Source organism: Plecotus auritus (genome assembly GCF_963455305.1).
Source record: "Plecotus auritus genome assembly, chromosome: 2".
Classification (NCBI taxonomy): domain Eukaryota; kingdom Metazoa; phylum Chordata; class Mammalia; order Chiroptera; family Vespertilionidae; genus Plecotus; species Plecotus auritus.
Window position 1 is genome coordinate 127,683,173 of NC_137771.1, and position 26,385 is coordinate 127,709,557.

General features: G+C 35.2%; 1 protein-coding gene across 8 annotated transcripts in view; it reads right to left on the reverse strand.

Moving 5' to 3' along the window:
- Positions 1-26,385, reverse strand: part of ROBO1 (roundabout guidance receptor 1) — a 1,316,070-nt gene that overhangs the window by 82,682 nt on the left and 1,207,003 nt on the right. For all 8 annotated transcript variants that reach the window (XM_080657733.1, XM_080657738.1, XM_080657736.1 and 5 more), the window contains 2 exons: positions 6,860-6,984; positions 4,140-4,311 (listed from right to left, as the gene is read on the reverse strand). In XM_080657733.1, the coding sequence (XP_080513859.1) occupies positions 4,140-4,311; positions 6,860-6,984 (297 nt within the window). The remainder of the gene's footprint in view (positions 1-4,139; positions 4,312-6,859; positions 6,985-26,385) is intronic.

The window sequence follows — 26,385 nt, forward strand, 5'->3', positions numbered from 1 at the left end:
AATTCATGATAATGCCATGCCAGATGGCACATAGGAAGCTTTGCTTTCAAATTATTAATTATGAGACTAATGAGAGATACTTAAAGCTATGTTACCATAGTTTTCTTTGGCCTTTTTTCATGTATACCTGTATATGCAAGTTGCTTTATAGAGTTGAAATTATAAATGTATGTACAATTCTATGTTCTATTTTTTTCCTGCATATTGATTATATTGATCTTTGCCAAATTTATTGCATGGTCTTCACAATCATCATTTAACATCTGTAGTTAATGTAAGAAATTTTAAAAAAACTTTTTAGGTTATTCTAACTTATTTGAGCCAATACATCTATATACATAAAAAGGGAGTGACCGTGATGACCGAAACAACCAGTCGACCAAACAGCAGGCTGTGTGGGGCAACCAGGCCAGCGGTTGGGGCGGGGGGGGGGGGGGGGGAGCAGTGAGGGGCGTCCAAGCAGGCTGGCAGGTGAGTGATTAGGAGCCAGCGGTCCAGGATTGTGAGAGTGATCAGGCCTAAACCGGCAGTCAGACATCCCCTGAGGGGTCCTGGATTGGAGAGGGTGAGTCTGAGCTGAGGGGACCCCCCACCCATGCATGAATTTCGTGCACTGGGCCTCTAGTCTATATATATAAAAGGCTAATATGCTAAGTGTTCGACTGGTTGCTATGATGCACACTGACCACCAGGAGCAGATGCTCAACGCAGGAGCTACCGAGCTGCAGTGATGTGGCAGTAACAGTTCTCAGGTGACGCACCCCAAAACCAGAGGGGAGGGAGCCCAATTTCTCACAGGGCCATGCAATTCCACCTTCGGCCATGGGTTATGTTGTTGCTGGGGCACTATTTGCCCCGAATCTGGTTTACTGCACACTTGCGTTTGCGATCCACACCCTGTATGACAGCAACTTTGTAGAGTTCCCTTTCACACTCTGGGACCCTGCAGGGGATGTTGGAGAGCTGGTTTTGGCCCGATCCCCACAGGCCAGGCCGAGGGACCCCACCTGCTGGAGGGACCCCGTTCACTCCACAGAAGCCTGGGAGGGACCACCGGAGGTTGGCTCCCAGGCATGTCTAGCCAATCTCTCGAAGACCTGCCCCGCTGGCCACTTTCTAATTAATTTCCTTTCAATGTGCACGAATCTGTGCACCGGGTCACTAGTATATTATATGTATCAAAAACAGTGGTGGGAGTTCAGAATTTTAAATGACACAATCCTAATTTTGAATCTGACTTAACCAATAGCTAGGTTTTTTTTGTTTGTTTTTTTTAAATATATTTTATTGATATTTTACAGAGAGGAAGGGAGAGGGATAGAGAGCTAGAAACATCGATGAGAGAGAAACATCGATCAGCTGCCTCCTGCACACCCCCCACTGGGGATGTGCCCGCAACCAAGGTACATGCCCTTGACCGGAATCGAACCCGGGACCCCTCAGTCCGCAGGCCGACGATCTATCCACTGAGCCAAACCGGTTTCGGCAGCTAGGTGTTTATTTCTCTCTTCTTTGCTTCTTCCATTTATGCAAAAAATATCTACTCAATCTCTATCATGTGTCATACTTTGGAGGTTATGGGAATATATTTAACTTAATTAGGTTAACATAGGCACTGCTCTCAAGGAATTTAGTGTCTAATGAAGGTTACAGAAAAATAAACAGGGAAAGTATAGAATGCAGTGATAGATGATAGATAGAGAGAGAGAGAGAGAGAGAGAGAGAGAGAGAGAGAGAGAGAGAGAGAGATAGATGATAGCAGGGGTATGGTCATTGTACCCATATTTGAGGAGTTAAGGAATGCTTTTTAAAGGAATTAAAATTTCAAGTCAGTAGAAACAGCATGCACATAAGTGTTAAAACAAAGGAAAAACACAGCAAACACAATAAAACAGGGGCATGTGAGCAACACAGTATCTACAGATAAGCTTACAAAGGTGAGATTATGAATTGTAAAGCATATTAAGGAATATAAACTTTATCCTGAGTGTACTGGAAAACAAAATAATATAATGAAGGTATTAAAATTATTTCAGAATCTTTTTTTAATTTCAAGATACTTATAAAATCCTAACTACTTATTGATAAAATAGTAAATACTTTTCCCTTGAAGTTAAGATTAAAAGAATATATCTACTACCACCAATTCTACTAATTATATTGGTGGTCATACACCATGCACAACAAGTACAAGAAATAAAAGGTATAAAATATATAAATATTGGAAAGAAGTAAAATTGATTTTCTTGATAGTTGACACATTTTGCTCACAGACATTTCAAAATAATCTACATATAAACAATTAGAAATAATGAGTGAATTTAGTGAAGTTGCTGGATACAGACTTAATATACAAAGTCAACTGTACATCTTACTTTAAACAATAGCATAATGAAATTTAATATCATATAGGCAATCACATAAAAAGTCATAAAACATCAAGGTATAAATCTGCCAAAATATGTGCAAGATGTCCATCCTAAAATATAAAACATTGTGGAGAGATTTAAAGATCTATATAAATTGAGCGATATAAATGGAATATGCCATTTCCCTAATTTAAATCACTCAGATTATTAAAATGTTAATTTCCCTTAAGTTGTTCCATAATTTAAGTGGAATGAAAATTATTTAAAACTCAGATTTCTTTGTTTGTTTAGGATATGTGTGTGTATATGGAGAGAAAAATCAAAAGTTGTTTTTAAAGCTTATGGGAAAATGCAGAGGACCTCTAATAGCCAACCCAAAACAAGAAAACAAAGTTGGAGACTTACACTACCAGTTCGTAAAACATACTATAAAGCTACATTTATTAAGACCATATATACAGTCATAAAGTGATCAATGGAACAGAATAGAGAGAATAGAAGTAGGCCACACATTGATTTTCATTGAATTATGATTAAGACCCCACTGTGATTCAGTGGGGAAAGGACAGTCTTTTCAAAAAATGATATTGGAACAGTTAATATCTATATAAGGGGAAAATGAATTTTTCCCTTATTTTATACTATACACACAAATTAATTTTAGATGGATTAAATATTAAATTTCAAAAGTATAGAGAATAAAGCATCCAGAAAAAAGACTTAGGAGAACATTCTCAAGGTAGGACAGGAAAGTAAAAGCACCAAGTATAAAATAAAAAATAATACATTGATCCTTATTAAAATTTGTTATTTAAGCCCTGAAATCATCATTAAAAGAATTAATAGAAAGAAGTATTTATAATATATATACTATAAGAAAGAGTAAAAGTAGAGAAATGACTACATGAATCCACCAAAAGGCAAACCAAGAGAATTGAGTTCACATGTCCACCAATAGAATTGCACAGGTATTGTTAGCTTTATTAATAAAAGCCCTAAACTGAAAACAATCCATCAATAGAAGAATACAGAAATAAATTGTGAGCTATTTATACAATGGAATACTACACACCAACAAAAATACATATGCACATATACATATATCTTTATATACTTACTTGTATACTTTTTTTTCAAGTTATTACTATTACTAGAGGGGTGGGGCCAAACAGGGGGAGGGACTGAGGGCAGTTGGCAGGCCGGCCCCGCCCCCTGGTCTAATTCCTGGTGGAATTCCTGGTCGAGGGGACAATTTGCATATAGCCTTTTATTATATAGGATTATCCACCTAATGGTTTGGAGATTATCTCTATCACTGTGTCATTATAATGTATTTGCCATTAATTGATCATGTTTAGGGAAGTTAATAAACAGGACAAAAATCACATCATTTAAGAAAAAATGTTCAATATGAGTTGTGAGTTGAATTTTACAGTAATTCACTTATCTCCTTAACTGGAGGAAAGAGAAAGGATAGATTAAAAGAGATTTTAAAAATTATATATTTTTTCCAAAACTTGGCAACATTCCTATGTATAGCTATTCAGTACAATTTTTTTCTTTGTATAACTGCCATGCTTTTATGAATCTGACAGTGCTAGAAATTTATATTAAGGTTAATTTTAGACTTTATCATTGTATTAATATCCTCTTTAGATTTAGACCAACATTGCTGTAAAGATACAAAGTTTAAAATAAATACTTTTATTGGCATTCCCATTAGGCCCTAAGCGAAACTTGGATATTTTGAAATAAAATGCTCTACTTTACCATCGGTAACTTCCAAATATGCTTTTGTGATGATACTTCCGGCAACATTTAAAGTCTGGCAGATATAATAACCAACATCAGATCGCTGGACATTAGTAATAGTGAGGTCACCAGTCTGGGAGACTGAAAAACGGCTGGATGACTGTGGTGGCTGATATGAAAACAGTAGATTCTAGAACCCATAATTTGGGGAGGGGGGGAGAATAACCATAGGTTAATTGCTGTGTTCCAATAATTTGCATATATATATATACACATATATATATATATTTATATATATATACACATATATATATATTTATAAATAGATATATAAACACACACAAATACACAAACCACACACACATATATATACACACACATAAGCTAAATATTCTTTTATCGCATGCTCACATATGTAGATGTGCACATCTGTAAATACATGAAGTTTAATGATCTAATCTTAAAAAGGATTATTAAAAATTCTAAATATTGATATATGCTTTTATAATTATCAGTTTCCAACAATACTAGATATAAGAGAATATTAGGTATCATTAGAGTTAGAAGTTTTACATATTCAACCAAGGCAGAGTCAAAAGTTATTTCATATATATATATGACTATTAGGATTATAAACACAGTTTTTTATTATATAAACAAAATGAAAATTTAAGCATATTCTGACAAGTAAAGTTTAAGAATATCATATTAGCACCATAACAAATATCTCTGCTAGCCTTCCATTATAAAAGTTCAGTAGCTTCTTTAAAATTGTTAATAATTCCTTTTTTATCTTGCTAAAAGTTGACCACATAATGAATGTTAGAATTCATAATGGCACTTTATTTCTGCAAATTTATCGTAAAAACAAAATAGAGACAAAATGTGATGTTATTTTTGTGGTACAAATTTCTACTACGAATTGAAATGTAATGTTTGTCAGAGCGAGTGTCTATTTTATGCAAAATAACATATCATTTTATTGTTTCTCTCATGAAATAAAATATATCAACATTTCTTCTAACAAAAGGAAGTTACTCCTTTTTCAAACTTTAGTTGCCTCTTAATATACATCAATTTATAGAGACTTAACTACTATTCCATGACATATCTCCAATAAAAAATGTCTTAAAAGTAAGGTATATTGCCCTGGCTGGTGTGGCTCAGTTGGTTGAGTGTTATCCCATACACCAAAGGGTTGTTGGTTCCATTCCCAGTCAGGGCACATGCCTGAGTTGCAGGTTCAGTCCCCAGTAGAGGGAATATGTGAGGCAGCCAATTAATGTTTACTCCCACATTATTGTTTCTCTCTCTCCCTCCCTCCCCCTTCCTCTCTCAAAACATCAAAAAAAAAAAAGTAAACTGTATCATTAAACCAAACAAAACCAAATTAGAATTATCTTACAATTTGATGTAAAGTTTAAATATCTTAAGGGATAATTTATTTACATAATTAAATGAATTGCTTAAATGTTACTTTATTAAGAACTTCTAGTGGAAGTTCCAGAACTAGTAGATTTACTAGTATTGCTACACAAATTTTCTTATATAATACACTTCCAGTTCTTCCCGTTGTACTTAAATATTCTGTTTTTTCTTGTCTGTCAGCAAATTTAGTCTTTAGAGGCCTAATGGAATGTGTTAGAATCAACCAAGTTACTAGAACTCGAATGATGTCCTACTTACCATAATCAAGTTAATATTTGCTTACCAAAGAACAATGGTAAACTTGATGTTACTGCCTACAGAAGATTATTGAGTACAGTGAGGCAACTACTTCTCTGTTATTTAGCACAGTATAAGCAAGACCATGAAACAACACACCCAGAGTGATTTCAGCAAAAAATGAGAGTGAAAGAGGTTAGGAATATATATATGCATTAAAAATGAATGAGAACCCTTTTTTTACAAGTATCAGAAACAAAAGGGAAAAATTTCCCTTTATTGAAGAAGGCAAGCTATTAAGAGATAAGAATAAGTTACATTTTAAAAACTATTTTATTTTAAAGTTTCCTATTATTTTAAAAGTGAAATTGTTTCAAAAGTTCCTTTACATTAAGCTGAAGTCCAATAGTTAATTTAGAGTCTGTAAGTGCATACATCTTTATATCATAGTTTCAGGGTATATAGAAAATTATTGTTTATAAAATGTTTAGATAGTATGATTTGATAGTAAATGCTGATCACATAGGATAGTTTTCTAAGAATTAGAATATACTGAGCTATATTTAGCATGATATCTATGTTAAAGAAAATTCCATACTCTTTGATAAAATTTTAATTGATATATAAAAGAAGTGAACAAGACACTTCTAATTGCTGGTGCTTTCAGAGATATTGCACTAGATAATTATCATTGCTGTTTTAAATGTGTATAAATCTCATTTAACATATAATCATAGATATTTACATAATAGAAATTATAACTATGTTGAGAAGAACCTTTTTTAATGTTGCTGAATTGGAAATAAAAGTAAATTTTATATAATAAAACAATTACTATTCTATATACCACCTTGTGTATCAGGCAGGAAAACTGCTTTGAGAATTAAAACAATGGAGAAAATTTTGTCCTCTCTCAATGCAAAAATTTCTATGACACTAAGATTTCACAATTTCTTAAAGTGACAACTATATGACTAAATAATATGTTATACATATATACACACATACATATTTATACATATATATGCCTGGCACCTATTTTTGCTGATTGAAATAATAGACCAAACCCATACCTGACTCCCCTCTCTCCTCCAAAAAATAGCTGGTTGAGGATTTCCGGTTGCTTCACACTGAAAAGTTACAGTTCGCCCCAAGGCCACAACCTGGTCCCGGGGCTTCACAACGAAATGTGGAGGTTCTAAAGGAGATGAAACAAATTACACTGAATTAAAAGCATGTAGTTATTGTCCTAATTGAAAAATCTGCTGATATCCCAACTGCTGTCATTATGTTATACAACTTGTTAAGTACTGTAGTCCGTAATGTGCAAATTTTCATCCTTAATTCAATTGATGCTTAATTGTAGTACATTTATAGAATGCAATAGCTTTGTTTTGTGAAGAGGTGTTGGTGTGTGTGTGTGTGTGTGTCTGTGTGTGTGTGTGTGTCTGTGTGTGTGTGTGTGTGTGTGTGTGTGTTTATTACCTGACCTTCTAAAGTTAACCTCCATATTAAAAAGAGTTCTAGAGCTACAATTTGACCCTTTACATTCATTCTAAGTAATCCTGAAATTTGATTGAATAAGTATCTTTTCTCATTTAGAGCTGCTTAAAGGTGAATGGACTGTAATTATACACACAAGAACCTCCTGATGTAGGCAGGTCCTAAGATTACTTTAACTCAAAAGCTCCTGAAATGCTACCATGCAAATTATAACCCTTTAAAATCCTTAGTCCAATTACTTGAATAGAAATGCATTTTAAGCAATAGTAGAGTCCAATTCCTCCTTCATTTACATAGGCAAGGGCATGTTCAAACAGAATATATATGGAAATGAGGGCAAATTTGAAACATCTGCTCATCTTGACACTATAAATACTGCCAGCTTTGTCCAAACTGTTTGATTTATACAGACTTAAATGGCCACTTCATCCAGCGGTAAATAGACTGTCAGAAAATTGTCTCAGTTACATCGAGGCCAATAGCAGCTGAAAACATTAGGTGTGCTGATGGAGTCACTCCTTCGGGAGGTGGGGGGAATGCTTGTTTGGACTGTGCTCTATGCTTGGAAAAATGTGCACTGAATGTAAGTCTTTCTACCTTCTATTTACACTTTTCACATTCATTTCTTATCAACTGTCTGAAACACCTAATTATTCTCCTCTCCTCTCAGTTCAAATGGAAGGGAATGTTTCAAGGCAGGCATTTAACAGTTTATATAGGGTAGGGTTCTTCTAATCCACTTTTTAAGACTGTTTCATTGTTTCTAATATTTTCCTTAGAAGTTCTTTTAGTTACGTCAGTCACTTAGGTTACCTCTATAAAAATGATATTCAGATTATTTCTACAAATGCTTCCACTCTGCTCACAAGAACATTATTTATTTGTTAATGAAGGTGAATATTTGAAAGGGTATTTTTCTCTAGCTAAGTATTTCTGGTTAATTAATCTAAGATACACACACAAATGTTTATAACATATTCCATGTATAAATTTTATAAGTGTATATACATATTAATTGGTATAACTCTTCAGGAAAAAGGAATATGTAAAAGAACTAAGCTGAAGATAGCATGATGGCAAAACTGAAGAAAGCAATTACATCTCCTAACTTCTTCTACATTCCCTTTTTATTTTTAATTGAGGTTTAGTAGAAATTATACCATTTGTCTAGAAAATTATAGGACACCCGAAAAATCAGGTCAAATGCCTTCAAATGTTTTGTAACTTATAGGGAAGAAAATACGAAGTTAGAAGATATAGTTTAGGTTCAATTTGGTAACGCTCAAGTTCTAGCTTATAATTTTTTAAAACTCTGATTGTAATTGAATGGTTTACTCATGAATTTAGCAAACACTATCATTATCCAGGTATAATAAGCATGGACATCATCGCTTGGGGATTTTCCTCCATACACATTCATACAGGAGCATTGGATTCCTTCGTTAAGGGTTGGAGTGATTGATTGATGTAGATATCAGAGGAAAAACTGAAAGGACTGACTGGATAATAAACTAAAGCCAGAAGAGACTTTAATTTGTTTCAATAAAAAACACCAAATGATTAATTAAGTGAATGGGAGAATATAACTTTCCAATATGCAGGGAATTGGGGTAGGAAAATATAAATATTTTAACCACTTAGACAAGTAAAAACTTCGGGTGGTCTTTTTCCTATTCTCAGAAGCATGTCTAATAACGTGTGCCAGAATCCACATTTCTTTCATAAAATGCCAGCTCTCCTCCAACCTCAAAGACCTGCTTGGGAACAAGGGATGCAAACCCTTATGCTAACTACATTTATCCTGCAGCAATCCTTCCACACAGGATATTCGACTGGAAATGAATTTACTACATTTTATAGGTATATTGTTGAGCCAACATCAACAGTGACATCAGCCACAAGATATGTCTTAGAAATATAACAAAAAATGTACAGGGTTTGGCAAGAATAGGTTTACAGTTAGTACATGAAACAGTTTAATCTTATATTATTATTTATCAATTATTGTATTGTCTTCCGTTCAACTGTAAACCTACTTTTGCCCACCCCTGTATGGTAAGCATCAGATGTAAATATATCTCTAAAAATAATTTAAATGAATTAAATACACCTATGAATCCATCTTAATCAACTATCCATTTAGATTGAGAAGGCCATTCATAATATGCATCTACTTGATGTTTATAATAAAATGTGAAAATATTTTTCAAGGCTATAACATTTAAACTTGCTATAATTAAAAATGAATAATCATGGTACTAATGTTACATACAGTTAGTATTGAAAATTTAGAAAGTTAGACAAGCAAAGAAAAGAAGTAAAACAACCTATAATTCAACCATGCAAATTTGACCATATTGTATTAACATGCAATTAATTTTAATGACTATTTAGTAATCCACATATAAATTACCTTAAATTATTTAACCAATCCATTAGTTTTTAATTTGGATTGTTTTCAATTTTCACTATTAAAAATAGTGGTGAGATTAACATCCTTCTCAATCATATTCAAAATAATTTAAACTCACACTTTCTCTAATAGGGCACTTTCCTCAAAAACCTCACAGTCACCAAGCATTAACATCTCAGCCAAACTGAACTTGGAATCTCCTCTTAATTAGCATTTTTATGTCAATTTCATTAAGCACTTATTTTCATATTGCCTTGTTGTTGAGATCCTATGTGTTGTAGATTGTGTTCTATGCTTATCTTTTTTATTTCTAAGAACTATTTATAGACTAAGGCTTTATCTACTTCTCAGATATGTTGTAGATATAGCTTCACATTTTGTTAAATCTTTTTAATCTGGTTAGATGTTATTGTTATTCTATCAATAATATTATATAATGTAGATTATATAATACATAATATATAAACATTCAACTCCATTCTCATCCTGTACTTCTGTCTTTATTTTTTATGTTTAAGTTTTAATCATCTATATTTTTGTATATAAAGTTGTATAGAGAAAGCTATTTTTTTTCAAATAGCCTATTATTGTATCACCATTATTGAACAATCCAACCTATCTGTATTAATATAAAGTGACACCTTTATAAAACTTGTGCAGCTTTTTAACCGAAAGAAAAAATAGGGAGATATTTTTAGGGTCAAAATTATTTTCTGGCATAACACTCAGCATATGCATACAAAATTCTCCAAATATGGCATTCCCGCATCCCTTTAAAGAGTGAATGGACCTTCCCCAATATACTGACCATGACAGTAATTAGAAAACGAATGACTATTTATATGAGAACCAATGTTTATCAAAACAAACTCTAATAAATTTTGGACACATCATATAGTTATTTCTTATACAGAATGTAGTCAATTTGAAACATAGATATGAAAATGATTGCAAACAGCTTGAATTGCAAGGTTATTCACCAATAGGACTTTTAATGACTATTATTGAACACAGTTATAAAATATCAGATAGACAAACATGAATACGTAAACATGTTTTGAACAAAAAAGTCCAAATTGTTTTCTGGGCACCTATTTTAGTTTATCTTATGAGATATAAATTGAAACATTAATTCAACCAAGATACAGTCTATCATGTATTTTATCACTCAGGAGAGAAAAAATAAAAGGAATCCCATCACACATCATTTAATAAGACATAAAGTTAGCAACCCATTACCTTTACTCTTTGTCAGTTACCCATACTTCCTGCAGACTTTATTCTGTGCAGTCTGTTTTTGTGGCCAATGACAAGTGAAACATGAAGGCTGATTGGTTGAAGGACATGGAAGGGTATGGATGAAAAGGGGAAGAGAAGTTCCAGTCACAGTGACACGATGATTAGAAGATGGCCAATAAAATGTCAACTTACCAGACACAACTAAAACGAAAAAAAAGAAAACATGGAATAAATAAAAATAAAGAAACAGAAACGAAACAGAAAAAGTAATAAGATTTGACTTAACAATGATTTTTCTTTAAAATAAAATAAAGAACACATTAATATTTGGATGCATGGTTCATACTGTCTATAAATGAGTATATTTTGTTAGCATTTTAAGTATAGTCATGAATAATTTAAGAAAATTAGAAATGGATCTTAAAGTCTCTTCAATGATTAGATGATAGAGCTACAGTGGATGACAGCTATAAAATTATAAAACACTTTTCAATTATTTTACACTTTTTTACTAGATAACAGGATTAGTACTATATGTATAAAGAGTTTTTTTAAAAAAAACACTATAAATATTAATTGATAATATTATGTAGATTAGATATCAAACATCTTAATCAAAGATAAAGAAGCATTAAATACTATAACTCCACCATCAGATTATTTTGTAAAGGTTTTGCTGCCAATAATATTCTATTAAACTGTGCTTCTCATACTTGAATCAGCATACAAAATCACCCTAAGATATGTTTAAAATACAGATTATGTTTCTATAGGTCAGGAGTGTGGCCTGAAATTTTGTGTTTCTAAAAATCACCCAGGTGCTGTTGGCCCATGATCACAGGTTGAGAATCAAGGCTATTAAAAGGTGTTACATTTAAATTATTGCATATTTTTAATTGAGAAGACATAAAAGAAGTGAACACATCATGAAAACACAGAAAATTTTATAACACTATCTAATAAAGTCATAATCATATTATCTGTTTTCAATGATGAAACATCAGGCATTTTAACATATCAAGTAACACATATTTTAAATACTGGAAAATTATTGTTTTGTTTTAGTCTTTTAGAAGCGATGGCAATTTCTACTGTCTAATGTAGAACTTTTTCATAAAATCCCAGTAGACAACCACAATACATTTTATTCAGATTAATAATTCCCATTTCAGCAAGTTCAAACTAAAGAGACTTAATATACATTCCTGTAGTTTAAGTAAATGAACTATGCCAAGCACTGCTGCTGTGAAATGATAAAGTGTTTTTTTAAATATATTTTATTGATATTTTACAGAGAGGAAGGGAGAGGGATAGAGAGCTAGAAACATCGATGAGAGAGAAACATCGATCAGCTGCCTCCTGCACACCTCCTACTGGGGATGTGCCCGCAACCAAGGTACATGCCCTTGACCGGAATCGAACCCGGGACCCTTCAGTCCGCAGGCCGACGCTCTATCCACTGAGCCAAACCGGTTTCGGCTGAAATGATAAAGTTTTAAAAGAGATAAAAGTTCTCTTACCTATTGTTACCACATACGCAAAATTGAAAGGCAACTCAGAAATACATTTTAACTCACACTTTACCTTCAATGTGAATGAAATAACTTGTCTTTATTTTTCACTTGAAAGAAAAATACTTTAAGCATACTTTTTCATTCACTGAAGCAAGAAAAGGGAAAATCTTTCTCATTTACTCAAACATAATGTTCATAATAGAATCACCTATGCCAGTGGTCGGCAAACTCATTAGTCAACAGAGCCAAACATCAACAGTACAATGATTGAAATTTCTTTTGAGAGCCAAATTTTTTAAAACTTAAACTTCTTCTAACACCACTTCTTCAAAATAGACTCACCCAGGCCATGGTATTTTGTGGAAGAGCCACACTCAAGGGGCCAAAGAGCCGCATGTGGCTCACGAGCCACGGTTTGCCGACTACTGACCTATGCTATCCAGATTTGAAAACACAAAGTAAAGCAGACTTGGTTACACTTCTTGAAACCTCAAAAATGATGTCTCTTAAATGACAGGAAGGAATACTTGGAAACTATGAGAGAGAACCTAACAAACTGTAGCAACAGAATTTTGCTTTAAAAAACCCCTGAAAAGTTACAGAATCATATTATGGGGTAATCTGTGAAAATACATTTGATCTAATTTTGCTTTTACAAATCAAGCTTATTTAAAATTGAGGGATAAGAGGAATGATTCCTAAATGTTTTCTGGTATATTTTCAGTAATTTAAAATTCCTTAAACATTTCAAAAATATCCAACATGTTAGAAATAAGAAACTTACTGGAAGGCAGCTCATTTAAAATTAAATAAGTGCATTTTCCCTGCATATAGGTTTTACCAGCAATTAAGTCATAGGCGTTGAATCTTAATGTGTTTAAGAATTTGCCTGACTGGCTTGGCTCAGTGGTTGAGCTTTGACCTATGAACCAGGAGGTCACAATTGGATTCCAAGTCAGGGAACATGTCCAGGTTGCAGGCTCAATCCACAGTGTGGGGCATGCAGCAGGCAGCCGATCAGTGATTCTCTCTCATCATTGATGTTTCTATCTTTCTGCCCCTCTCCCTTCTTCTCTGGAATTAATAAAAAAATTATATATATATATATATATATATATATATATATATATATATATATAATATATATATATAATATATGTATATTCATATATATATATATATATATATATAATTTCAAGACAACTATTTGCATATCATGCCAATGACAATAACTGGAAAATATTTCATAGTCTCTTAAGGACACTAAAAATTATCTAAGAACAACATCTAACATAGAAGCTTCTAAAACATAAATTTTTGAGAGGACCTTATGCTAAATAATCATTTTAACTTTTAGCAACCATTATTCTCAGGAAATGATTCCTCTTATCCAAATGAAAACCTGTCACAATTTAATCCCTTTTCATTTGTTCTAGTTTCAGTAAACAAATAAATGCATCAATATCCTCCACATAAAATCATTTTACTCATTTGAAGGAAATTATCATCCCAAACTGTCTTTTCTAAAAACTAAATGGTAGAATTGTCTTTAAATTTTTCTCATTGTTTCTCTCAAGAGTTAGGATTTTCTTTCCATACAGAGTGGGGAACTTCTCTACAATAGTTAATGCCCATTATTGCCCAATTAGGTACGTCCAGAAACAATCAGAGAAAAGCAGAGTCACAGTCGGACCTCCTTAGCGCTGCCGGGCTCAGGCCTTCTGGCCAAGCAGCACTCCCCTGTGGAAGCGCACTGACCACCAGGGGGCAGCTCCTGCGTTGAACGTCTGCCCCTCGGTGGTCAGTGCGCATCACAGTGACCAGTCGTTCCACTGTTCAGTCGATTTGCATATTAGCCTTTTATTATATAGGATGTTTGTGATTTATGGGTGGCTTTTCTCTTATCCTACTCATAACTCTTCTCAAAAACTTTTCTTTCTGCTTTAAAGGCTGGTGACATCTCTATTCGAACTCTTTTTTCCCCCATAGAAAGAGGAAAAACCTGTTTATCTCTAATAAAACAATAAAACTCTAAAATGTTAGTGCTGGAAGTGACCTTACAACTTATCAGATCAGTCTAACCCTATCCCTTTTGCAGGAGAAACAGAGAACCTAACTTGTTAAATAACTTTCTCAAGGTCACAGATGACTAACCAAATGCCTTCCAGGCCCAGATGCCTTCCAGGCCTCTTGACTAAATCCAAGTCTCTGTACAAATGTTTCAACTGGTTAATCTGTTCAGGGAGAACTATATATGCAATAGAACACAAAATATAGTTGATTTTATATTTAAGTTGTCATAAACTGTTTAACCTAAAATTATTACTATTACATATAAAAACTATTTTTAAATTCTTCATGATATTAAAAACCTTTTAAGAATATTTAACTATTGTTTAAAAAGACATGGAAAACTAACAGGTGGGAAGAACACAGACTTAAAGCCTCTTGAAAAGTTCCCCTTTTAATGAAATAAAAGCAATTAACACAATCATTCTTAAGGGTGGATCAATTTTAATCAAAATACTTAAACTGAAGAAAAGAATACTCTTTTGAAACATGATAACAAATAATATTTTAACAAAAATTCTTTTTAAGGTAAATATTGCAAATATATTTTCGGAGATTAAAAATGTGCTATTTAATTTTTTAAAGCTTTTATTTTTTTACTATTGGTTTTAGAGAGAGGAAGGGGAGAGAGAGGGAGAGAGAGAGAGAGAGAGAGAGAGAGAGAGAGAGAGAGAGAGAGAGAGAGAGAAACATTGATGTGAGAGAGAAACATCGATCGTTTGCCTCCTATACATTCCACAACCAGGGATCAAATCTGCAACCAGGGCATGTGCCCTGACAGGGAATGGAACCTGCCACCCTTTGGTATACAGGATGATACTACAACCAAATGGGCCACACTAGCCAGGGTTAAAGGTGCTATTTAATTTTTTAAACATAGCAACATTATGCAGATTACAATCCATCTCCAGTGACAGATCTCCAGTAATTAGGTGAAGGGTTAGAGGACTTGCTGCAAGGCTGAATTTGTAGAAATCATACTGTTTTCACCTAGATTATATTTTCTTGTGGGGGATGGGGGAATTATTGAAAGTCTAAATCGACCCAACGTCTGAACGACTGGTGGAACAACCGGTCACTAGGTTGACGTGCACTGGCCACCAGGGAAGCAGACACTCACGCAGGAGCTGCCCCCAGCCCGCTGGTCCCAGGCTGGCCAAGGCAGGTGCCAGCGGAAGCCCCCCCCGACCCCCCCGCTGGCCCTGCTGGTCGCCCTGCAGATGGGCCCTGATCACTGGCCAGGCCTAGGGACCCACCCATGCACGAATTTCGTGCATCAGGCCTCTAGTATATATATACACTCACACATATATTTATATAAGACATAAATTATATGACTATAAAACTTGTTTCTTTTTGCATATAAAAGGAAAAAAGGATAGCTTTCATTAAAGATAGTTAGAAATAATACAAATATTATATACTTGACTAATATTGTTTTTTCCCCCAAACAACTGTTTAAAGGTTTGGAAGATTTTAGCCTTTCTCTCTCTCTCTCTCTCTCAAACACATATATCTACACCTAGTATAAAAGACTTTCTCTTTTGAATGTTTATAGGTTATTTAGTTACTCTGAAATCTTCTTTCTAAGAATATACACAGTTCAGACAATAATCTTTAGTTATAAATAGGATAAGCTAAGAGAGAAAGGAGGTAAAAATGGAATGAAGAAAGAGAGCAAGGAAGAAAAGAAGGGAGGGAGGGGGCAGGGAGAAAGAAAGTACTCATTTTTTTCTGTTTGTAATATTCAGGAGACAGAAGTCGGACAGATTATAAATGTTTGAAAAAATTATTCAGAAGCTGGAGAAAGACATTTTTTTGGTCTGAGAAATAAGTTAGCTGGATAGATACTTGAGTCTTCAAGTCAGGTCTATAAATTCAGGGAGCAGCCAATCTTGATAACTACTTAGGCCAGACAAGAAGATAATGGGCCTAAATAATAGCACAAATGACTTAGGCAAAGTATAGAAGAGAAGCAGTTAACAGTAAAGGTCACTGAACCATGGATTGGTTGCCAACTGTGATGTCTCCAGAGGTCTTTAAAAATGGGATTTATATCCACTTGGCAACAACAGCTTAGCTATAACCCCATCTGGTAAAGGAATAGAGCAGTTGACTCAAAGTGCTTTCTAGGCTATGATTTTAAGAGTTTGGAAATTCAGAGTCAAATGAGAAGAATGGATATATATCCCTCTGCTCCCAATATTTTCCCATGATTATTTATATACACATGTATATTCTACAATGAAATGCCCTCAAAAATATTCTTTTTAATTAATATTATTTAAGCTGATGAAGTACTTCATACATATGGCTCATATGATAAATCCAGAAGATAACAAATATTTCAGGAAAGTAAAATATTCACATAATTGACACAAAATTATGAATAAGGTTGTGGTGTTTTTACATTGAGAACTAAATTTTGTAAGTTTAATGGCAATTTGAGTTTATACTTACAAGTTATACAATATGTTAAGATTTTTTCACTGTTGGTTTTGGCCATACAATTATTTTTAAATGTAATGACAAAATATATATGGGTCATGTTTTCTCAATGGGCAAAAACTAAAACCATTTCCCCTAACAACATGAAAAAGACAGGGATACATGCTTTCACCACTCTTATTCAACACTAGAGGCCCAGTGCACAAAATTTGTGCACTGGGAGGGTGGGGCTCCTCAGCCTGGCCTGCGCCCTCTCACAGTCCAGGACCTTGCTCCTTACTGCCCACCTGCTCACTGCTCCTTAGCACTGCATGAGCCTGGCTTCTGGCTGAGCAATGCTCCCCCTGTGGGAGCTCATTGACCACAGGGGGCAGTTCCTGCATTGAGCGTCTGCCCCCTGGTGGTCAGTGCACATCATAGTAACCTGTCCTTCTTCCCTTCCATCGATTTGCATATTAGGCTTTTACTATGTAGGACTAGAGGCCCGGTGCACAAAACTTGTGCACTCGGGGAAGTCCCTCAGCCCGGCCTGTGCCCTTTCGCAGTCTGGGAGCCCTCAGGGGATGTCCAACTGGCAGTACCTTGGCTGGCCTGGTGCAGCCTCCTCAGCGACCCCGGTCCCCTGCCGACCAGTAGTTCCACCGTTCGGTTAATTTGCATATTATGCTTTTTATTATATGGCATGGCCTAAAATTTTATGTCTAAGAAATTAAAAACCAGAGAAAGAAGAGAAGCTATTATTACCAAAGTATAGGGGAGAACAAGATGAAAGGTTATAGTATACTATACTAGAATATTTGATAAGAGTGAGGAACCTAGATGCACAGTTTATTGAGAAAAAGGCTAATGCAGCTGAGCCTTAATGCATATGTCAAATAGAAAAAGGAGTCTCTATTTGTTCTCAATTCATCCAAACTTATTTGAAATTCAGAACTATAAGCAAAACTGAACTATAAATAAGTAATTTTAAAGCATGTTCAGGATTGTCATGTCTTCTTCAAAATCTAATAATGTTTGAGGGAGGCTTAAATGACACCTATGATCTACCAAAAATTTCAACAGCTCAAAGACCAACTCATGAGAAATTCACATTTGTATATGGAAAACTTTTCCTTCTAGTCATATTCTTTGCATAAGTCCATATTTTAAATTAGCAAATATTTTAATGCCTTTATTTGAAATGTAAATGAAAACAGACCCAGATGGTAGGACTTCATGGGCTAAAAGATGTGCCTTTATCATTTGTAGTAAGATCAATTCTATTGTTTAAAATTACTTATATATTATAAAATTTGTAGTATTTAGAATTTTAAACAGCTAATTTAAAACATCCTCAAAATATATTTATTTTAGTGAAGAATAATTATAATTAAGTTGACATTTTAAATCAGCTCTAATATATATTTCATGCTTATTATGTTCATCAGTACCCTAGAAACTTTATATTGATACATTTTTTTCATCTTTATTTTTTATTGAATTCATTGGAATGACATTGGCTAATAAAATTATAGGCTTCAGGGATGCAATTCTATAATACATCATCTGTATATTGTATTGTGCATTCACCACCCCAAGTCAAGTCTCCTTCCAACATCATGTATCCCCCCATACTCTCTTGTACCTTTCGGGTCCCCATTTTCTCTAGTAATTATGCTACTGTTGTCTGTGTCTATGAGTTTATATTGGTTTATTTTCTTTAAGTTATACATTCACAGTATTATTAAAAAAATTGAAAGGCTATATAGTAAAATGTCTCCTGACCACTTAGGAAATTCTTAGAAAAATTTCACCAGGAAATACCAGTTTTAAAGGAAATTAATGCTTCCATTTTTAAAAATGTTTTCCTTGAGCATTTCTGTAATTATACAAGCAAATATGTATGTGTGTTAGGTACTTTCCATCCCCTGGTTTCACCCGATTCTTGACAGTCTCCCATTTGATTACACAAATGTGTCCTTGTTCTTTATTACAGCATGATATTTGATTGCATGAGTCCATCACAGCAGCTCCTTACAGAGGGAAATTTATGTTGTTTCCACTCTTGTCTTACCTATGACAGTACTGTTATAAGTATGCCCATACAGGTGTCAATTTGTTCATTTACAAGTACATCTGTTCAATCAATTTCCAGGTAGAGGAAGTGCTGGTCAAAGGTTTATATGTGCATTTGTAATTCTGGTAGATAGTACCAAACTGTTTTCTGTGGTGGTTATACCAGTTTACACTCCCCTAAACAATGTATGAGAGTCACCATACTCTCACCACCAAATGTAATATTAAACTTTTTTATTGTTGCCAGTCAGATGGAGGGGGAGAGCCTTATTTATGCTTTAAATTTATTTTTTTTTATAAACAGTATAACAGTAAGTGCTGTTAATATCATCATTTATATATGAGCAAATTAAGGTTTACAGAAGTTAGATTAATTGCTCAGAGTCACTCAGATAAAAGGTGAAAGAATCAAGATTAAACTCAACCTTTCTGCAACTTGAATAGAGGTTTCCCTATTATGTTATACTAGAGGCCCATTGAAAAAAATTCATGCCCGGGGTGTGTGTCCCTCAGCCCAGACTGCACCCTCTCCAATCTGGGACCCTATAAGGGTAGTCGGACATCCCTCTCACAATCCAGGACTGCTGGCTCCCAACTGCTCACCTGCCTGCTTGATTGCCCCTAACCACTTCTGCCTGCCAGCCTGATAACCCCCTAACAACTCCCCTGCCAGCCTGATTGATGCCTAACTGCTCCCCTGCCAGCATGTTTGCTCCTAACTGCCCTCCCCTGCAGGCCTAGTCACCCCTAACTGCCCTCCCCTGCAGGCCTGGTCCCCCACAACTGCTCTCCCCTGCAGGCCTGGGTCCCCCACAATTGCCCTTCCCTGAAGGTCCAGTTGCCCCCAACTTCCCTCCTCTGCCAGCCTGGTCACCCCTAACTGCCCTCCCCTGCAGGCTTGATCGCCCCCAACTGCCCTCCCTTGCAGGCCTGTTCCCTGCCAACTGCCCTCCCCGGCTGGCCATCTTGTGATGGCCATCTTGTGTCCACATGGGGGCATCCATCTTTGACCACATGGGGGCAGCCATCTTGTGTGTTGGAGTGATGGTCAATCTGCATATTACTCTTTTATTAGATAGGATAGAGGCCTGGTGCACGGGTGGGGGCCAGCTGGTTTGCCCTGAAGGGTGTCCCCGATCATGGTGGGGGTTCCCTTGGGGCATGGGGTGGCCTGGACAAGGGGCCTGTCATGGTTTGCAGGCTGGCCACACCCCCCAGCGACCGTAGCAGAGGCCCTGGTATCTGGGATTTATTTATCTTCTATAATTGAAACTTCATAGCCTTTGAGCGGAGCCAAGCCTCCTGCTTGCTCTGTGGCCGCAGCCATTTTTGTTGGGATTTATTTATCTTCTATAATTGAAACTTTGTAGCCTTGAGTGGAGGCCTAGGTCAGTCATAGTGTGCGGAAAGCTTGGCTTCCTCCATCGCCGGCGGCAATTCAAGCCTCCTGCTCACTCCAGCTCCGTGGCTGCACCACTTTTGTTGGGATTTATTTATCTTCTATAATTAAAACTTTGTAGCCTTGAGTGGAGGCCTAGGCCGGCCAGGGTGTGCAGAAAGCTTGGCTTCCTCCATTACTGGGGAAACCCAAGCCTCCTGCTCGCTCCGTGGTGGCAGCCATCTTGGTTGGGTTAATTTGCATACTTACTCCTGATTGGCTGGTGGGCGTGGCAGAGGTACGGTCAATTTGCATATTACTCTTTTATTAGCTAGGATAGTACTGGAAATCCTAGCCATAGCAATCAGACAAGAAGAAAAAATAAAAAGCATCCAAACTGGGAAGAAGGAAGTAAAACAGTCATTATTCAAAGATGACATGATATTGCACAAAGAAAACCCTAAAGACTCCACCAAGAAAAAAAAAATTCACTAGATTTAATAAATGAATCCAGCAATGTAGCAGGATACAAAATTAACAGTCAGAAATTGATGGCATTTTTATACACCAATAACAAACTCTCAAAAAGAGAATTGAAAAAAAAATCCCATTCACCATTGCAACAAAAAATTAAGATACTTAAGAATAAACTTATTTTCTGGATTTATCATATGAGCTATGCGTTTGAAGTACTTCATCAGCTTAAGGTAATATTACCTAAAGGAGGTAAAAGACCTATACTTGGAAAACTACAGGATGTTGAAAAAAGAGATAGAAGAGATAGAAGAAGGTATAAACAAGTAGAAGAATATACCATGTTCATGGATTGGTAAAATGAACATCATTAAAATGTCCATACTACCCCAAACAATCTATAGATTCAATGCAATCCTCATTAAAATACCAAAGGCATATTTCACAGATGTAGAACAAACACTCTAAGAATTTATATGGAACAAAAAAAACAAAACAAAAGAAAACCTGAATAACTGCAGCAATCTTGAGAAAAAAGAACAAAGTTGGAGGGATTACAATATCAGATACCAAGTTATACTACAAAGCAACTGTAATCAAAACAGTCTGGTACTGGCACAAGAACAGGCATATAGATCAATGGAACAGAACAGAGAACCCAGAAATTAACACAAGCCATTATGCTCAATTAACATTTGACAAAGGAGGCAAGAGCATACACTGGAGCAGAGACAGTCTTTTCAATAAATGCTATTCGGAAAATTGGACAGATATGTGCAAAAAAAATAAAACTAGACCACCAACTTACAACACACACAAGAATAAATTCAAAATGAATAAAAGACTTAAATGTAGAATGTAAAACCATAAAAATCTTAGAAGAAACCATAGGTAGCAAAATCTCAGACATCTATCATTGCAATATGTTTACGGATACATCTCCTACAGCAAAGGAAACTAAGGAGAAAATAAATAAATGGGACTACATTAAAATAAAATGTTTCGCACAGCGAAAGAAACCATCAACAAAAAGAAAAGAGAGCACACTGTGTGGGAAAACATATTTGCCAATGATACATCTGATAAAGGTGTAATATCCAAAATATATAAGGAACTCATACAACTTAACAAAAGGAAGACAAACAATCCAATTAAAAAATGGGCAAAGGATCAAATTAGACACTTCTTCAAAGGGGACAGACCGAAGGCCAAGAGAAATGAAAAAATGCTCAAAGTCACTAATTATTATAGAAAATCAAGTTAAAACCACAATGAGATATCACCTCACACCTGTCAGAATGGCTATCATAAAAAAATATGAGTTCTGGCGATGATGTGGAGAAAATGGAACCTTAGTACACTGCAGGTGGGAATGCAGACTGGTGCAGCCACTGTATGGAGTTTCCTCAAAAAATTAAAAATGGAACTCCCATTTGACCTAGTGATCACACTTCTAGGAATATATGCTAAGAAACCTGAAACACCAATCAGAAAGAATATATGGACCCCTATGTTCATAAGCACTATAATTTACAATAGCTATGACTTGGAAACAGCCCAGATGAGTGGATAAAAAAGCTGTGGTACATTTACACAATGGAATACTACACAGCAATAAAAAAGAAAGAACTCTTACCATTCCCAACAGCATGGATGGACCTGGAGAGTATTATGCTAAGGGAAATCAGCCAGTCAGAGAAAGACAAGAATCATATGATCTCACTCTTATGTATAATCTAATGAATAAAATAGATCCAGAGACATAGAAGTGTTGAATAGACTGGAATCTCAGAAGGAAGGGGGTGCTGGGTGTGGACTGATTAAACTGGGAACTTATATGCATACTAGAGGCCCGATGCACAAAGATTCATGCAAGAATGGGCCTTCCTTCCCCTGACTGCTGGCACTGCCTTCACTCTGGCTGGAGTGCCCTTTGGCTCTAGCTTGGAGCCACCTTTCCGCCTCCCCATGCTGCCCAGAGGCCTGGAGCAGCTGGGGCGGTGCAGAACGCCTGTGTCCACCCTACCCCCAGCCGTTTGGTGCCTGAGTATGCAAATTAACCTGCCATCTTTATTGGGTTAATTTGCATACTCACTCCTGATTGGCTGGTGGGCGTTGCAAAGGTATGGTCAATTTGCATCTTACTCTTTTATTAGTGTAGATGTGCATAATCCATGGACACAGACAAAAGAGTGGTAAAGGCCTGGAAGGGGCAGGGGCAGGGTCTAGGGATCAATGGGGAAAAAAAACCACACATAAACAAAGGGCATTTGTAATACATTCAAGAATAAAGATAGATTTTAAAAAATGTAATGACAAGAGATTTGCATATTATTTCTATCTAAAATAATTTAAGTATTCTAAACTCCTAAAAGGACTCTATAGAAGATCACAGTTAATCAAATTATCTATGGTAAAACCCATCCTAACAGTAAATATCAGAGAATAGCAATTTTCCTGAATGGGCTACAAATGAAATCTCCTTGACACAGGGATTCTTCTGCTAGTTCTAGATATTGGTTTCCATTATTAGTAGCTAAATAATAAGGGATCCTTAAATTGATTTGACTTTTTTTCATTTTCATATATTTTTGAATACAATTAACAATATGACAGACTTGCTATGTAAACATCACATTCCAGAAGAATATGAATAGAGTAAAAGTAGTTAAGTTACACGACTGGGGAGTGGGGAGGGGGATTGAAACACATTTTTATTAAAACAGAGGAACACATATTTTCATGCAGTGAAGCTATCTACATTTGAACTGACAAAAATCCAGTTACTGTTAAGCTAGAGCAATTATATTCATACATACTGATGAATGATAATATCTTTAAATAATTAAAAACCTTAAGAATATTTGAATACTAAGATATGATTTCTTTTTTGGGAAAAGATTAAGTTTAACATAAAAGCCTGTCATTCTGTCTTTCTCCTTTTTAGACATAAAAATAGAGTAATTAAGATGACATTTTTAGAATATATTTAATGGATCCATAAAATACTATGAACTTTTCCCCTCCACTCAAATCTTAGATTATTCTGTAGATCTGTAGATTGATAGCTCTGGAGATAATTCTGGTTGTCACATCTGAAGGGGGGTGGTGCTACTAGCATCTAGTACACAGAGGCCAGGGATGCTGATAAGTATCCCACAATGCACAAGATAGCTCCACCAACAAAGGGTGACCCAGCCCAAAATATCAATAGTGCCAGGACTGAGAAACCTCACTGTAGATGATCTGTTCAGCCTAAGGTTTAACAGAACACTAACAAATAATTATTCCCTCAAAGATATAAAAAGTGCCCTGCACAATATCTGGCATATCATCGGTACTCAGAAAAAGTTAATATTCTTCCTCTTTTATGTCTGCTCCTAAAAATGTGTCTTTACCAAAAAGCAGTTAGTAAATGATGCAACTAACTGTTTACCTCCTAAAGAGATTAAAACACAACTATCTAGCAGTCTATGACAATTTGTCTGCCACCTGAAAGAATCTCAGTATCATAATTCGAATGGTAATATTCCCTAAATCAATTTAAGAAAGCCAAAAACCTATATCTTTTCTTTCCAAATAGGGGAAAAAAGGTGTCCTTAATGGCAAATAGTCGGCTTTACAAAAAATTTGCTTTATGATAATTTGCTTTTATGATTATTCTCTTCTAAACAATGAATTATCTCAATCACTATGTCCTAACAATTCTCTTCTAAACAATGAATTATTTCAATCACTATGTCCTAACAATTCTAGATAAAATAGAATATAGTAATGTGAAATAAGGTAGAATTATTTTTACATTAAATGATACACAACATTACAAAATTATTCTAAGTTATATGAGATTATTAGCAATGAATCTAATGTTTTAAAATGAGCTACTCAAAAAAAATGAGCTACTCGTCAATGTCTAGAGGAAAAAAAATTTACTTTTCTAAATTTCATTCTCATACTGAGTATTCAGATTGTATAGATACACACCACTGAATAACATATTTCTATTTCCACATTGATGCAATTATTTGAGCATATGGGTTGCTAAAGACAGTTGCTAAGTCATATATCTATAGCACTGGTCCAAGAAAGCCTTACCCTCTGTTATGTAGATGAATAAATCACAGTAAAGCTCAGAAAATAATGGAAGGCCCATGGTGTGCTATTTACTGGTGTGGTACAGTGTCATTATTTGTCAGAGTCATCTTATGTATCAATTATTTCTTGTAGCTGACTGCTCTACTTATTTCTTCAAGCACTTGCTTGGCACACACATTAAGAGAGTGCTTCAAATTCTCTGTAGGAAGGCCATATGGTGAATGCTTTTCCTTTGAATAATTTTTAAGATTTACATCAGTTTGTTTGAAATAACTGAAAGCAACCAAAAACCTTTATGAGTGAATGAAAGAAATCTAAGATAATGTCACATCTTCAACAGTCATTAGGGTTAAAACGGCTGTTTCTGAAAGGCTATAAGAAAACAAGAAGTTCTTTACTTTGTCCTTCCTACAGAAAAAAAGGAAGAGAATCACAGGCCATAATGCTGCTGAGTCTCAATCAAATGAAATAGCATAAAAAAACCAGCAGGAGTGGAGCTCAGCATCCTATTTATGCCCCTGGATCAGAACAGTTAGGAAAGGGAGCCATTCTCACAAATCATTCTCTTGTTAAATTCTGCAGTGGGACTTCATTAAAGCTCTTGGCTGATGGCATTTCACTTTCAGCCTGCTCACAAAGAGCTCAGCTTGGCAACACTGATTCTTTAAAAGTCTCCACACACACACTGTCTCCTTGGGTTTTCTTTTTACAACCACAAATCTTTTTTCTCCTCAGCCCTTCAAATCATCTACTAATATTTTTTTTAAATCATTATTTAAACTAGAAAATAAACAACTGCAGCAGCAACAACAACAACAAAAATCTACAACACATTCTGTAAGGCAGGCTTTTTGAATAAGACTCTTGAGTGTTAAAAGTTACAATAAAGGGATGAACAAAATAGGTCCAGAGGCATGGATGCATGGAACAGGTTGAGAGATCTCAGAGGGGAGGGTGGGGGATGGAAAGAGATTAACCAAAGAACATATATGCATATATTCATAGCCCATGGGCAAAGACAATAGAGAGGGGAAGGTCTGGGGTGGGGTGGGGGCTGGGTATAGGAGGTCAGGGGGGGAATGGGAGACATCTGTAAAACTGTCAATAATGAAAACAAAGTAGCAATACATATACCAGGAGGTAGCAAATAAATACAACACTGTGATGTGTGTGTATTATGATAGATAAATATACATTATAATTATATGTGAATATAATTACATATAAAAGTATATAATTATAATTTATAAAATATAATATATATAAAGGTAAATGCCTCCCAACCTCCAAAGCACTATTTACTATAGCACCACGGGCCTCTGTAGATTATAGCCACATGTCATGAAGAATCATTCCCTAAAGAACCAGTCTACTCCATCTTGTCAGAGTCTGGCACAAATGTCACATACA